Raw genomic sequence first — 16,152 nt, forward strand, 5'->3', positions numbered from 1 at the left:
GGGGCAACTTTCTCTGTGCTTACTGAAGCCCCTGGCCTACTTTCTTCCCAATCTGCTTCCGTAGTGGGACTGTCTGGACAAGCCAAACGATTGTTCTTTAAGCTGTAACTGGGACTGTGCTATTTTCACATGAGTGTCTGATCGTGTCAGAGTCTTCCTCCCCCCTTTTGGGGAGGGATATACTGAGCAAGGTCCATTCCTCTGTTTTCATGAATATAGAGCCCTCCCTTTCTCTCCCTTTAATTGAACAAAATGCCACCCTGGATAGGCTGATGGAAAATCTGTGGGTCAAGCACAAAATGCTATTCTTGTAGTTGTCAAGCTCAAAGACCCACACTTATTTCCACATAAGAAGCAGTATCCACTGAAGCCCGAGGTTAAGGAATAGATGAAATCTTACTCTACTGATTTCTCATGATGTGAGTGGAATCTTAAACTCGAAGGTTAATACTTGAATGACAAATAGTAGGCTTCTTAAATATCAGTCATTGTTGTTACAAGGACCAATAACAAAGCTTAAAGTATGTGGAAATTTAAATCCTGCCACTTTCCTTCCTGAGAAGGAAAATGAAACACCTGATCATGATTGTTCCCAGTTTCTAACTTTAAACTATGCAGCTCAGGAAGATCTAATGGATACCCCATTAGAAAATCCTGAAATGGAAATATTTACAGATGGCAGTTCTTTTGTTCGGGATGGAAAGCGTAAAGCAGGTTATGCCATGGTGATGGCTGAACAGGTTTTAGAAGCAAAATCTCTCTCCCAGGGAATCAGTGCTCAGTTAGCAGAGCTTGTGGCTCTGACCTGAGCTCTAGAGTTAAGCAAAGGGCAGCTAGTAGATATCTACACTGATTCTAAGTATGCTTATTTGACTTTACATGCTCATGGTGCTATATGGAAAGAAAGACAGTTTAAAACGGCAACAGGAGAACCGATTAAGCATTTCAGAGAGATCAGGAGACTATTAACTGCTGTGTATTGTCCTAAAGAAGTAGCTCTTATGCATTGCAAAGGGCACAGCAGGGATGGGGGTAAAGTAGCCAAAGGTAATCAGCTGGCTGACTGTCAAGCCAGAAAAGCAGTGCTTTACTGAAACCCCTTCACTGCAGACACCCTTGATCTGGACCGGTCCTGTGCAACAGGGAAAAACCACAATATACTGAGGAAGAATTAAAGAGATATGAGAAAAGGGGAGCAAAGATTGCTGATAAAAGGATGGTTACAGTCCGTGGATGGACGATTACTAATTCCTGAAAATGCTCAATGGAAAAGTTTTCCTAAAGCTGTGGAATTAACTAATTATGTAACTCAGCTCTCAGCTTTTCAACAGGCATTAAAGGAATTCCAGGAAGTGACTGCTGACCCAGCTTCTGAGTCAAGCAAGCCTCTATTTGAGCCAGGAACCAAGGTCCTGATAAAAATATTGGGACCTGGGAGCCAATCTCTCGAGCCCCTCTGGGAAGGCCCTTACCAGGTTATTCTTTCTTCTCCCACAGTTGTCAAAGTTCCAGGAATTGATTCGTGGGTGCATCATACCCAAGTTAAGAGGTGGCACCCTGACCAAAAACTAACAGACGTCATTTTATGTCTTTACTTTCTATGCTCTGACTTTGTACTTTTCAGATGGGCCTGATAATCTATGTGAGTCTACTGCTGCTGACTCCAAACATCCTGAGTCTGCCGTTTGCCCCTCAAGACAACGCCTTCCTGTCCTGACTCATTCCTACCCCACATTCTACAATTGGTCTAATTGCTGGGTCTGCAGAGCACTCCCCTCCTCAAGTGGAAGACTTCCCATGGTGGGTTTCTCCACTTCAAGGAAAGGACTTTCTTCAACTCTGTGATGACATCTAACAATCCTAAGATGGACTGATGTAACTATGGACATAATGTGACTTTTCATTTTGATTTTAACTTGGTTTAATGACTATTTTGCCTTACATCTGTAACTGTATAATGGGGTTTTCTAACTGTCTAAAAGCTTTTAAGTTACAAACGGTTGTCCAAGCTCCTACGAGTGCCACAATCTCCTCCAACTATTACTTGGATACCGTGGATCAGAGACCCTCAATATGAGGGTTAGGAGAATATGTTGCCTCAACAATTTAGGGACCATGCCCCTAAACAGCAGGAAGTAGTTATGGAACGAAAATGATGCCCCTTTCCCTTAGCAACATAATTCTCCTAAAAGAAAAAGGGGGAATGAGAGAGTCAATTCCTAGGCAGGTTGATAAGAAGTCCGGGTGTCCCCAAGGAGTGAGGGCTCTGGACTTCTCAAGGAGGAGGAAAGGACAAACTTTTTTTCTCTCTACATTCCTTAGGCTTATATAACAATAATGTACCCTGCTTGAGGATAGTCTCTGGAAAAAACCTTCTGGCTAATCCTGTTATCTTAAAATGTAAATTATGGGAGTGGGTCTAGTGAGGTCTTTACAACCTCCAGACTTTCTTTTGATTCACTGTAATAAGTAGTTAAAAAGTATATAACTTCATTGCTAACACTAGTAAGGGGGCACTCTTTCTGCCCCCCTTCTGATGTCTATGTCAGAAGCTTTCTCTATCCCTTTTATACTTTAATAAAACTCTATTACACAAAAGCTCTGAGCGATCAAGCCTCGTCTCTAGTCCCAGATTGAATTCTTCTCCTCTGGAGGCCAAGAATCCCAGTGTCTTTCGTGGTTCAGTAACATGTGCATTACTCTGTATACATATGTAAAATGAGTTCATGTGAAGGATAATACTGTGTAAAAACAGCACTCTATAAAAACAGAAATATCTCACATGCACCATTTGCAGAGAGGAGTGAAGGGGAAAATTCTGTAATCACAACAGAACTGGGCTCTATCTAAACCTGCCTCCTACCTATAAAGGGTGTGAGTCCTACTCTAATGGGACACTACAGTCTCCTGGGTTGATCACCAGTGTCCTCACCATGATTCCCTATCAGCTATGACAACAGTATGTGTAATTGCAGTCAAAGTGTTGAGGTCAAGCTCCTAATTTTGGAATCACCAAATACATGTAAAAATGAATCATCACAGAGAAGAATATTTTTCATACCCAGTAATTAATATTATAGGATAGTTAGTAAGTGGAAAGAACTGGGGTAGTGGATTCTAGGGTAATAGTGATCACTGAAATGGCTAGTCTACATTGAACAGTGAAGATAACTTGGATAGTTGGATTATCCCACTTGTTCTGGGACGTGCAAGATCACACAAAATGATGTCACTTCAAAGGTTGAGGACATACCCTTCTACCTGGGATGTACTAGTTATACCTTATACCTACTTATAACCTATATGATTTCCATTATTAGTCTACAAACATTTGTGTAAAAGTGTGAAATATAATATCCATGAGAAGAAAGGGTGAACTACTTCCGATTTCCCTCCTGGGGTGAAGATTATAAATGGGTATGTATCAACCATGCACTTGCATACAAATACATATAAATTTTCTCTTTTTAAACTGCAGTACCTTTAATATGTCTACTTTGTGTGGATGTGTATGTGTGTTCAGTCCTGACTGACTCCCTGCTACCCTGTGGACAATAGCCCCTCTGGGGGCTGTAGCCAACTGTAGCCCCATGGACAGGCTCCTCTGTCTATGGGATATTCCAAGCAAAATTACTGGAGGTGGGTTGCCGTTTCCGTCTCCAGGGGATCTTCCTGACCCAGGGATTGAACTTGTCTCTCTTGAGTCTCCTGCATTGGCAGATGGGTTCCTTACCAACTGTCCACTTTAAACCTTCCTTAGCTGGGTGGTGGTTTGTGCCTCCTCACATTTTTGAGGGAATTTTCTAGAAGTTTTCCATTATCAGCTTGGCATTTGATTATGCAGCTTGAAGGGGTTTCAGTGTCTTTAAGTGATTTCTAATAGTTCAAAAATCCTAAGTAAATTCTTATATTTCATAAAAGATCTCACTGGTAACTCAAAGGCTCCCAGTTTGAAGTTATCAGACCTTTTAGGAGACCACAATTATAATGTTGATATTTTTATGGTCAACAGCGCTTTTGTTGTACAAAGTCTTTAAAAAAATAATATTGAAGAAACTATAACAGTCATAAAATTAATATCAAGGAGATTCTGTCCTTTATGCTGTTTCATAGAGAGAGGGGTTTAGACACAAAGAACAATATAAATAAACACACCAGACAATAAACACTTCATGATTAGGAGCATTATGTTCTATGCTCTGTGTCCCAACACTCCCCAGTGCAAAGATGTTCATGTATAACACTGTCATTAAGTCTTTACCAGCTATATGAAGTTATATTTCATCACAAAATCAATATTTTTGAAAAATAAATCTAAGATTGCATTAATTTATCAGGGTTCAGAAAAGAAAGAGGTTTTTTCCTCTAGGCCCTTACTTGATTTTTACTCCTATAACTGAAAATATTTGATCCCCAGAGGCCCAGTATGAAGTCAGGAGTGAAGTCAGAAGCAGTTTTACTGTATTACCTCCAGCCAGTGTTAAGGGAAGCATAATGCAAGTTCAATGCAATACCTTATGTCTCTAAGCACTTCTTGTCTAATATTTAGGTAAATAACATAGTTGTGCCTATCCAACTCAAAAATCCCTACTGCGGCACAAATGGACAAACGTAAAAAATAGCACTGGGTCAAACTGCTTTTATGGAAGGGGATTTCTCCTGTCATCTGATGGCAACAGTAACTATTTACTGAACTGTACACAGTCTCAGGGAGCTCCTAACATACTGTACTGGTGTCTAATATCAGGGACTCCTCCATGTTCAGGAGAGGTGGACATTAATCAAATTCTCAAATATGGTTTTATCTACACAGTCTGGAATGCAGCCACTAGAATACATTTTTTTCTAGTTTTTGTTGCAATGTGTCAGTTTTTAAATTTATATTTTAAACAGACACAATAGAACATGCTTTCATTTGGTTTACTCCACACTGATGCAATGTGTTTAATGTATAAACTTGTATCAAAATGTCTTCTTCATCTTAACACTTAGCTCTGTGTGTACATAAAATAGAAATGTGTGTGAAATATATAAAATATTCAAACCATATTATCTAATAGTTATATATATATGTACTGTAACCTCAATAGGTACTTATAACTACAGAATCACAGATTAACTATACCATTTACTTAATTTTTAAAGCAGTGGTGAGAATAATTATGTTATATGCATAGGTATATACTACATGTAAATATACCTCATCTCCATTTATATATACATAAATTTATATTTTAATTATGATTACAGAGTACATAATTAAGTTAGTGAGCACTGCTCAGAACTTAGGAAGTAAATAAAGACCATAGAAAGTCAGCTGGGTAAAAAGTGCTTTATGACTCCTCATTAAGTATATGTGTTTACCTTTCATTTATTATGAAGAAGTTTTCTAAAAAGTAAATTGATGTTTATTTTTTGTTTAATGAGTACATAATATAGTTCACTTTGTTGAAAACTCTGATATGCTGATATGAAAGTATTGGTACAGATTTAGGAGCAAGAGTAATGAATGATTAGATAGAGAAGAAAAAAGAATCTTTAGGAGAAAAAAATTTAAAAAAGAAGACAGGACTTTCAAAAGCATTTAAAGAATGATTACCTACCAGTTCTACTCGTCCGAAACCTCCAACTCCAAGGGTGTCAATGATGTTGAAATCAGACAGCTTCAGGTTGGCGAAGAAAGCAGCTTCAGCTTCATATCTGGAGTTTTTGATGCGAAAAAATGGAAATTTCTTAGAGGTGCAAACACGAGTACCACGTACAACTGTACCGGAATGACATGACTGTGAAACAGGGTTTACCTGCTTAAATTCCATCTTGCCTTTAGAGTCTGCGTTTTCTCACACTCATAATTTTTTTTTTGGTCCCAGTTGTGCAGAATAACCTAGATTTGAGCTTGTTTTTTTCAAAGTAGAAAAATACAAAGTACCCACTGCATGCCAGTCATGTGACTGATAAATCCAGTTATCAAATCAAAGTTACATCTTGGTGTTTTTCTACGCGTCTTCTTACGAGCACAGATTGTTTGTGTTGTTCTTTTTTGGTTTTGTTTTGGATTGTTTGGTTTTGCTTGGGGTTTTTTTTGCCGTTCAGGTTTTGGATGGCAGTTTCTCATTAGGTTCCCTTATCCACAGGCTGGCAGTGGCTCCTATTAATAATTATTAAAAGCGGCAAGATCATTGAGGTCTCTGGAGTGCAGTCACAGCCAGGTTTTAGGAAAACAGATCCAAAAAGCTGAGGACTGATGTGGAAATATCTGAAATGGATGGTTTCAGAAGCATATTCACATTCCTAAAAAGTGTCTTCCCTTCGTTTGTGATTACCCACTGACTCTCAGCTAGTAATCCCAGTGTCTTTAGGCTTGCCAGTTTCTTATATGAGTGGTGTGGAGGAGCACAGACTAGCTTTCAAAAGTCTAACTCTTCGGACAGGCAAATTGGACACATGCAAGTGGCCAAAATAAGTGTCTCCTGATGAGACAAGTGAATATGAGCTGCTTAAAATATCTCCTTGTTAAAAGGCCCTACTATTTTTAGAAAGGGCAGGAAGGCAAAAAGATGATCCTCCCACTCACTCAAGTCAGGTCAGGGAGTAATTCAGCTGTCTCAAAAATAAAGTATTTGAATAGCTATGTGTAATCCATGACCTTCAACCAGGCAGTACCTGATTCAGTAGTATGCTATAGATAGACATGACGAACGTGCCTGAAATAATGATACTAACACAGCTTGTTTATGTCGGGTTTTGGAAAGACTCATCCACAGGCAGGCTTGGTGTTAAGCTGTGCTAACATGTTAGCTATTCCATTATAATCAAACACAAATTCGGACTCCCCACTTGGGAGAAATGTGAAATAGCTTTCTAGGTGAGCTTTCAACAGTTTCCAGTTTATGAGGACAGTTCTGGTTTTTCATACATCAATTCTTGAAAGACTCATGAGAAGGTAAAAATAACATTGCTTCTCCTTATTAGCTGATTATGGGAAATCAACTCCTTCCAGTACACCTCTATAAATAAGACTGCTAGTCAATCTGAATGCTATTTGTAGACTTATCTCATTAACTACACAATCAAGAGATTGACATAATACTTCAGGAGATGGTTTACTAGAATGGAACATAGGCAACAAATGTGCATTTCTAGCATTCCAACTGGGTCCCTGCTTTTGGAAAATTAAAACTCCATCCCATTTAAAGGGTCAGTGGCACAGTTCACTCCAACAGGTGTCTAACAGGGACATCTGTTGGGATCAGACCCAGTGACAGTTTGTATGTGTTCAAGCATTTCCTGGCAGTCAAATTCTTAATGACATTGTTTTTGAATAATATCCCATGTGCTTGCTGGATTTAGAAATCTCAGATACTAAGGGAGTAAACTGTTTCAGACTATTCTGACACCATTTTATATATTTACAATATGGTGTTATTACTTACAGCTCTTGAGATGCCCACCACCCCTACCCACATCCTTATGTTTGAGCTCTGTAAAATTGGTCTGGAAATATCCAAATAAGTCATCTTCAGCCATTTGCTGAGCATCTTTTAGAAAGCACTTAATAGGGGTCCCACCACAGGTCAAGTGAATCAGCAGTGTCTGGAAGAAGTATCACATTATCTATACACCTTTACAGCTCCCTGGATGGCTCTCTGGGTGATTCTGATGAACAGTTTAGGGTCGAGAACAATAGTGCTAACCCCTCTGAAAGTCTCAGGAGGTTCCAGAAGCCAGAGAATTCTGGGTTGGATTAAACTGATCCAAGAAAATCAGTAGTTTTCCAATGAGTCTGGAGTGTGATGAATTCATGGAAAGAGTATTGGGGACTCTTATCACTTGGTCTTGACTCCTACCCCTGTTGTCCTAGAACCATAGGAATGAACAATAGCTTTGTAATGGCTAACACAGTTTTTAAAAAAATACATTGATAAAGAAAGACATATACAGAATGCAGAACTTTGCTAATTACTTTGCTATTATTTCTAGGTGAATTTTTAAAATACTTCCTTTAGTTGAGTGACTTTTTGTAGTGGTTGGTGAAATACCTTTTGAAGGGGCAATTTGGTAATTGTGCACTTAATTCTCCATTCTGTTTCTACTGGCCTCAGGTCATGATTTTGGGGGAAGACAAAGAATACAAGAACAGTGTCAGAGAATTTTCTTTTCCAAGCAAGGAAACGTTGTTGCTTAGTATTTCGTCTTTTTTTTTCTCTTTAAGGTTACTCTTCAGGAAGTCTCTTCATCATGGAGACTCTGTACACCTTTCCTCTTTGAATAAATAGCTGTTTTTTCACATGGAAATCACCATCTGAAGAGACCTTTGTAAAAAAGTCAAACTAGAGATGATTTAGCTTCTTTAGGTGTCTAACCACTCCAGCTCATAACGTGGAGGAATATTTTCATTCTTTCTTGTTACTTAGAAATTATTTGAAAATAATTTGAATACATCAGTTATGTTTTACAGTCCTTGCAGTTGATGATTTTGAATGACAAAGGAGACAAAATAAGTTGGTTAGGCAAATGGCTCTTGTCCTATAAAACATCTTTTGTCTAAAGGACGTAAATATGGAGCACAAGTTCACAGCTTACTTACTACTGCAGCCTACCAGGTCCAAGGAATTAGGCCCAGATTCACTCAGATCTAAAGTCCATCTGTGCAAAAGTGTTTATGAGAGGGACAGTTCCCTCTCATAAATACATATCAGTAAGGCAATCCTGAATATTCCTTGGAAGGACTGAAGCTGAAACCCCAATACTTTGGCCACCTGATGCAAAGAGCCGGCTCATTGGAAAAGACCCTGATGTTCAGAAAGATTGAGGGCAGGAGGAGAAGGGGACGACAGAGGATGAGATGGTTGATGGCATCATTGACTCGATGGACATGAGTTTGAGCAAATTCAGGGAGCTAGTGAAGGACAGGGAGGCCTAGTGTGCTGCAGTCTATGGGGAGTAAAAAGTCAGGCACAGCTGAGCAACTGAACAAGAGGGCGTACAATTCCTGATGTTTGGTTTTGCTTAAGATCTAGCAAGAAGTATGAAGTATATTTTCTAGTGTTCCTTAACTTAGAGGTAAATATTTTTTAAAAGAATACTATTATTTACAGTTGACCCTTGAACAGTGCAAAGGTTAGGAGTGCTGACGCTCCAACAATCAGAAACTCATGTATAATTAATAGTGGGCCTTCCATAGCCACAGTTTTCCCGTATCTACAACTCCACATCTGCTGGTTCAACCAAGTGCATCATGTAGTATTTACTACTGAAAAAAAGTCTGCAGATCAGTGGATCCTCACAGTTCACACTCATATTGTTCAAGGGTCAACTGTATTGAATGAACAAATGAATACAAGTGTATTCATTAACTTTTTAAACACAGGGTGAGAGCAATGGATTCTCTTCCTTAAAAGTGCAAACACTGACATACTCTGTGACTTCAAGGAGCTTATAAACCCTCAAAATAAGTTAACAACATGAAAATAACTACAACAAGAGAATAAGTGTGTGGGGTGAAATAGATAATATATCATTTCTTAAACATGCCTGACAATATGATTCACCTGGTGCTTTGATGATCAGAATCCACAATCACTAATCTGTACAGAGTACTCTTTAAATAGTGACATATGGAACTTGTAAGAACTGCTAGAAAGAAACAAAGTTGCCTGCATTTTCACCTTCTCTTTTCATTTCTCCTCATACACCAAAGTAAGTTCTAAAAGCAATGAAAATGTAAAGTTGCAGGTGTAAAATGATGAGACCAAGACACATATGCAAAGTCTAGAAATAAAAATAATACTAGAATAATCTTAACCTATCTTTCTCTATCCAAAACCACATCTCTTCCAATATCATCAGCTTACACAAATCAAGAGTAAAGATTCAGATGTCCTTTATTATTCACAATTTTTTCTTGCTGTTGCCATAGATCTATGAATCAACTCTGTCATCATTTCAAGATAACAGAATTGGGTTCTAGTCTTTATGACTGACCACTATTATTAAGAAGCAAACACCTCTTCTTAATATTGAAAACAAAGTACAAACCAGTATAAAATGTATGAAACAAACTTTTATCTTCATGTTGATAGTGCAATAGCAGAAATGGCTCAGTGTTAATTTACAAAGCAAACAATAGTAGGTGCATTTTGAAAGTAAGGTCCAAGAATCCAAAGGGACATACAGATGGGATATAAAAGCCAGTAACTAAAAGAAAGTGAAACAAAAGGCTAGTGTGGCCCTATTTACTCTAGCAAAATCTATAATTTAAATCTGTTTCAGAAGTCTACTCTTAAGTGTTTCCAAGGAAAATCAAACAGAATCCTAGTATATTTTAACCCACATGCAGATCAGTCATGACTGCTTGCCTGTGTTATCTCCTCTTGGGTATATTTTTATTTCCTATTGAGTTTAGTTTTATCAGACTTTGGGGGAATCTATAAAATGTTTCAGTAAATACACATGAGCTCTGATCTATGACTAAGTTTTTTACTCTGTAACTTTTAATAGGTAAGATGAGATTCAATCAGACAATATCTATGCTAAACTTAAAAATAATGCAAGAGCACATCCTAGCCTACAAACAGAAGCTCATGACTAGTGATTCTGGCTCTGTCGGTGACTTAGTACTTCCAAGTCATGAATTCCTCAGCATTTAGGCCTTTGTAAAAGTATCAACATACACTTAAGTAAATAGGGAGGAGTTGTATAGATATAGTCAGAACCCTAGCTTACTTAAATGTTCAGATGAACACCTAGGAATCCTTTCACTTTTTATGTGATCAAAGAACATTAATACCTATAAATAAATATTTACAAAAATAGTTAAAGGAGGTAAGAACTCTTCAACAGTTAGCCTTAAGGACAAATATATACCTGGTCTAGGACACATGCAAGCTATGATGCTGGCCATCTACTGAATAAACACTTTGGTACATAGGATTTTAGGCAGTAATAATTCCTGATTTAATAAAACTTGGTGCATTAATTTTTAGATCTTGAAGAGTAAATACAAATTCAGCCAGACATTAACTGTATATACAGAGAAAACAGAATTGAAAACTGGACCATAATACTTATTTAACACAATGTGATTTGGGTTTAAACTACTGGGACTATCACCTCATTGTGCTACATTAACATTTTGTGAATATGAACCTAGTTACTACATGTCCTATTCCCTTGATTCTAACATGTTTGGAATTAAATAAGCTTAGTCACTAAAAGAAAAATGGATAGTTCTTCTTAAATCTATAAGCAAGTCATCAGTCATCTCTTATTAATTGTTTTATTTGAAAGTCACATTGTTTAACTTTAAAAGCAGAATTTTCTGACTTCATTAGAAAACTGTTAACTATTTTATTTTTTAAGGTTTAATAGGGAGTTATTTCCTGTTGAAATAATGTCTTTCAAATAACATTTTTATAAAGATCTATTATTACTATAAGTTTTTTTGGGGGGGGACTTCAAATATTAGAAACCCTATTCATGTACTTCTAAACAAAAAGAAATGATTTTTAATTTGTCTGGCTGTAAAGCATATAGGTATAGTCACTGTCTCTTAGCAGTAGTGGCAAAAACTTAAAGAAATAAAACGTTTGAAAGTAATTTGACACAGATGTATTGAACAGTCTTTTGGACTCCGTGGGAGAGGGTGAGGGCGGGATGATACGGGAGAATGGCATTGAAACATGCAAATTATCATATGTGAAACGAATCGCCAGTCCAGTTTCGATGCATGTTACAGGATGCTCGGGGCTGGTGCACTGGGATGACCCAGAGGGACAGGATGGGGAGGGAGGTGGAAGGGGGGTTCAGGATGGGGAACACATGTACACTCATGGCAGATTCATGTCATTGTATGGCAAAACCAATACAATGTTGTAAAGTAAAATAAATAAATTAATTAATTAAAAAAAAGTAACTTAATGAATATAAAGTATTTCACTATCTCAATTTTCTCCAGAAAGTGTAATCTCTTCTTCATGGAATTTGAGATAGCATTAGTTTGCTTTCTGTACTTTCAAAATTGTGTTGTTTTTTTTTTTTTTTTTTTCAGAAAAGCCTTTTTTTTTTTTTTTTTTAAGTACTCTAGCCATGAAATAGTTCTACTTATTTTTCAAATACATTCCCTTGAGAAGATACAGCCAACAAGAATACATAGGAAAATTGCATTACTCATATCTGCTGCCTAATAAGAATGATAGTAATGCAATTTTTTTTTTTTTTTTTTGCATTTAGGAAGCACCTTTCTTCCAAGGACTCTAAAATTTCTCTCATTTAATTTATCTTTCCTGATTCTCTGTGAAAATGGGATAACAAATATTTTTACTTCTATTTTGCAACTGGGTAGACCAGCTGCTGATAAGTGATTGATTTCAGTAATTAAGCACTAGAAGAATTAGAACTAAAAACCTTGGGTATGTTTCACATTGTAGAGTATTTACACTTATTCTCTAAAATTTAATTTCATCTTAAACAAGATAGAGAATCAGACAACTATAAAGATGCTTTTATCTCAAAGTAGTAAGATACTAACATGGTTCAAAATCTATATCAACACCACTGGGAGGTCCTCTCATCCAACCTTCACATTTTAAAAAAATGAAAGAACTAAGTCCAGAGATAGTAGGTGACTTAGCCAAAATCACAGAGATGCAGGCATAAGTGACTGGCATTTTGACTTACTATCTATAACCCTTTTTACTATCTGATCCTATCATCACAGTTTTTTTTTTTTATTCTGGTATTTTCAAAATAAAGGCAAACATATAAGTTATAAAATATATTTGAATAATATGCCATTTTGTTACACATTAACATCAAGAATGTGACTCCTGTCTGAGCACTGATGCCTTTTTCTCTTTGATGTGGCCTATGGGTGCATGTGCTCTGGTTAAATAAAAGGACTCAGAATGAAAGTACACTGCTGCTCAAGAGAGAAGTTTTTAATATCCAAACATTAGAGCTGCATTTGTGAAAGATGAGTGACAAGCTACCCAGTGTTAGCTTGAAATGTATTGACCATCGTGCATTTTTAGTTATTCCATTTTTAAAGAGAGTCTGTATAGTAATTTGAAAGGAATTTTAATCTTCATGAAATAAGGGCCAAAGTAAATATATATTGCCATGAAAAAAACTAGCAAGAAAGGAATAAAAGATTTTCTTCTTATTGGTGTTTGTACTTTAACAGAGTCACTAGCCCATAATAAAGTTATTTATTTAGTTATTCAGCAATCATTATGTTTTATTTAGAGAATGCAGATACTTGAATGTATGTATTCAAAGAAGAGAAGCATGCAGTCTCCAACTTTATGCCAGAATAGTATTTCTTTCATGTAAGTGGACAGCCATCAAAGACTAGTGACCTGAGGATGTTCTCTCTCGTCTCAGTGCATATTAACATCCCTCCTTCTCCCTCTCCTATGCCTCAGAATCTCATTGCTTATGACTATGGACTAGGGCTTCTCTGGTGGCTCAGAGGGTAAAGCATCTGCCTGCAATGTGGGAGACCTGGGTTTGATCCCTGGGTGGGGAAGATCCCCTGGAGAAGGAAATGGCAACCCACTCCAGTATTCTGGCCTGGAAAACCCCATGGACAGAGAAGCCTGGTAGGCTACAGTCTTGCAAAGAGTCGGACATGACTGACTTCACTTTCACTGTTCACTTTTATGGACGAGGATGGTCCAGACTGGCACAGCAAAGGCCAGGAAGTTGGAGGGAAAGGAGGTAGGTAAAAATGATTCTGCCTTCACTGCTCCAACCCCTCTGCCTATGGAAAGCATCTCTGTCCTCACTTATTGCCTCTTGCCACTCCGGAGTAAATATTCACTACAGCAGAACTTGCCTCCAATTTCCATGAGGACAGTGTTTGCCATAGATGACATTTCTAGAGAAGGGATGGGTTAAGACAGCCCAAGTTTTCTCCTCAAATATAAAAATATCTTTTCTACCCCCAAATTAAGAGCTTTTTGCCTTTTCTTATCATATTTTTATATGGGGTTTAAATGTTGAAATAAATAAGAGAAATTTTAAGCTTAGTTAAATGTCATAATTAGTCTTAATTATAATCTTTATCAAGGGATCAGTCAGAAGATTGAACTAGGAACCGAAGGATTAGGTAAGACTTAAATGAACACTAGGGGTCAGCTTTTACTTCTAAATTCAGGACCTTTGCTATGTACTTCAATTTTCACGGCTCCCCTTTATTTCTGAAGGATTCTACATGAACTTCAGAGCAAGAGGCTTGGGGATGTGGTTGTGGTTACAGCAAGCCAAAGAAAGAGAAGGCAATAAGAGTCAGTGTGTGGCAAGAAGAAAATGACTAGAAGCCACTCTCCCAGCCCTCTAGGAATATAGGAAGAGAAGTGATCAGGAGTTGGCCCAGGACCAAGTCTGAGCAACACATTCCCATTTCTGTAAAATGAAGGGTTTGTACTAGACAGGTCTATAAGGTTCACTTGCAGCCTGATCATTCTGGGAAATACACACTTGACACACAGTCTTGGTTCCCACAGCTTCTCTTTTGCCTCTTTTGTGCACCAATCCTGCTCTCTAATCCCTGACTCCTGAAGCTCTCATTTCAAGAAACGTTACAGAAGTTTTTGTTTAAGGGGGTCTTGCTCTCAGGAACAAGTAGGCAGAAGACCCCCGACTCACCAGTTGGTCAAGATATGTCTTGATGTTCAAAATAGAACTGTTAATGCATTTCCCCATAGCACTGTAATTCACCAGAGATGCCCTCTCACCCAGGATTCACATCAGAATTATGGGTTGAGTTAAAAACAGACCTTGATACAATGGTAGGACTTTGGACCAGGCATTAGTATTTTAAAGTAAGGTTAACAGATGTGTCTATACAGCTCTTAATATCAAGGCTAATGATCATATGTAAATTAGGATTACTAATATTAAATTTGATACATATGTGACAGACATCTATTACAAAGGGTACAAGTATCACAGGGAAATGTATCCATGGTTCTAAGCAGTAATTCTCAAGTGGTCTTGGAGAATAACACCCATTCTTGACATGGGAAAGCCTGTATGTCTTTTTCTTAGTAGAGAGAATATTAAGTGGAAAAGAAGAAAATTGAGCAAAAATTTTGCCATGTCACGTAGTTCAGTAACAGTGATTATCCATTTAGCAAATGAAGGATTTGTTATTTGTTATCAAGTCATTTGTTATCTATTTGTTATCAAGTCATTGCCATCTAGATGCAAAATCTAGCATTGTTCCATGCTGCAGCCAATAGAACTGAATAATAAAGCAAACTATAGAGTTTGAGGCTTAAAAAAAATTTATTTCCATATTTTGTTCAGATTTTCTTGGGTTTTACCTAATGACCTTTTTCTATTTCAGGAGCCCATCTATATTACGTTTAATTACTATATCTCCTTAGATTCTCTTTGGTTATGCTGAGTTTCCCAGACTTGCCTTGTTCATGATGACGTTGACAGTTTTGAGCAGTACCAGTCAGGTGTTTTGTAGAATATTTCTCAATTCTGATTTATTTGATGTTTTTCTCATGATTTCACTCAAGTTCTAAGTTTTAGGGGATGAAGACCATAGAGGTCAAGTGCCATTTTCATCACATCATATCAAGGATATATGCTATCTATCTGATTTATCACTAATGACTCAGACCTTGATCATCTAAGATAATAACTGTGTAGTTTTTAACAGAGTACATACTTACAGAAACCAAAAAATACAAAAGGACTGTATTACAATATGGTCTTCTCCATAATTTTTACCTTAGAAATGTGTCCCCCTCAAAACAAATTAACTTTATAAAGGTATTCTACATTTCCATACTGCTGAGGTTTCTGCTAAATAATTCAAAAGTATCATCATAAAATACACTGGTTAGGATTAGCACAGATGGCTACTACATGCAAAACTAGCATCTTTCCATACATTTTATACAAATGATAGAAGTGGAGAGATAATAGTGGAACAACTCATTATCCTCAAATCACTGCCTATTTTTTATGAGGGTATACAGTCATTATAGTAATTGTTTCTCTGAGTACATGCCGCAGTTGTCATGGAAGTCCAGAATTAATCAAATTTCACTTTAGCTATACTGTTGGTTTAGATAAACACTGCTCTGGTGGGTGGGGTGAATTGGGAGATTGGGATTGATGTATACACACTAT

At 37.3% G+C, this 16,152-nt stretch overlaps 1 protein-coding gene across 6 annotated transcripts in view; it reads right to left on the reverse strand.

The window, feature by feature from the left end:
• PRKG1 (protein kinase cGMP-dependent 1) overlaps positions 1 to 16,152 on the reverse strand; it is a 1,340,863-nt gene that overhangs the window by 50,446 nt on the left and 1,274,265 nt on the right. For all 6 annotated transcript variants that reach the window (XM_043924973.1, XM_043924972.1, XM_043924975.1 and 3 more), the window contains one exon: positions 5,604 to 5,700. In XM_043924973.1, coding sequence (XP_043780908.1) covers positions 5,604 to 5,700 — 97 coding nt within the window. The remainder of the gene's footprint in view (positions 1 to 5,603; positions 5,701 to 16,152) is intronic.

Source organism: Cervus elaphus, chromosome 15 (assembly GCF_910594005.1).
Source record: "Cervus elaphus chromosome 15, mCerEla1.1, whole genome shotgun sequence".
Taxonomy (NCBI): Eukaryota; Metazoa; Chordata; class Mammalia; order Artiodactyla; family Cervidae; genus Cervus; species Cervus elaphus.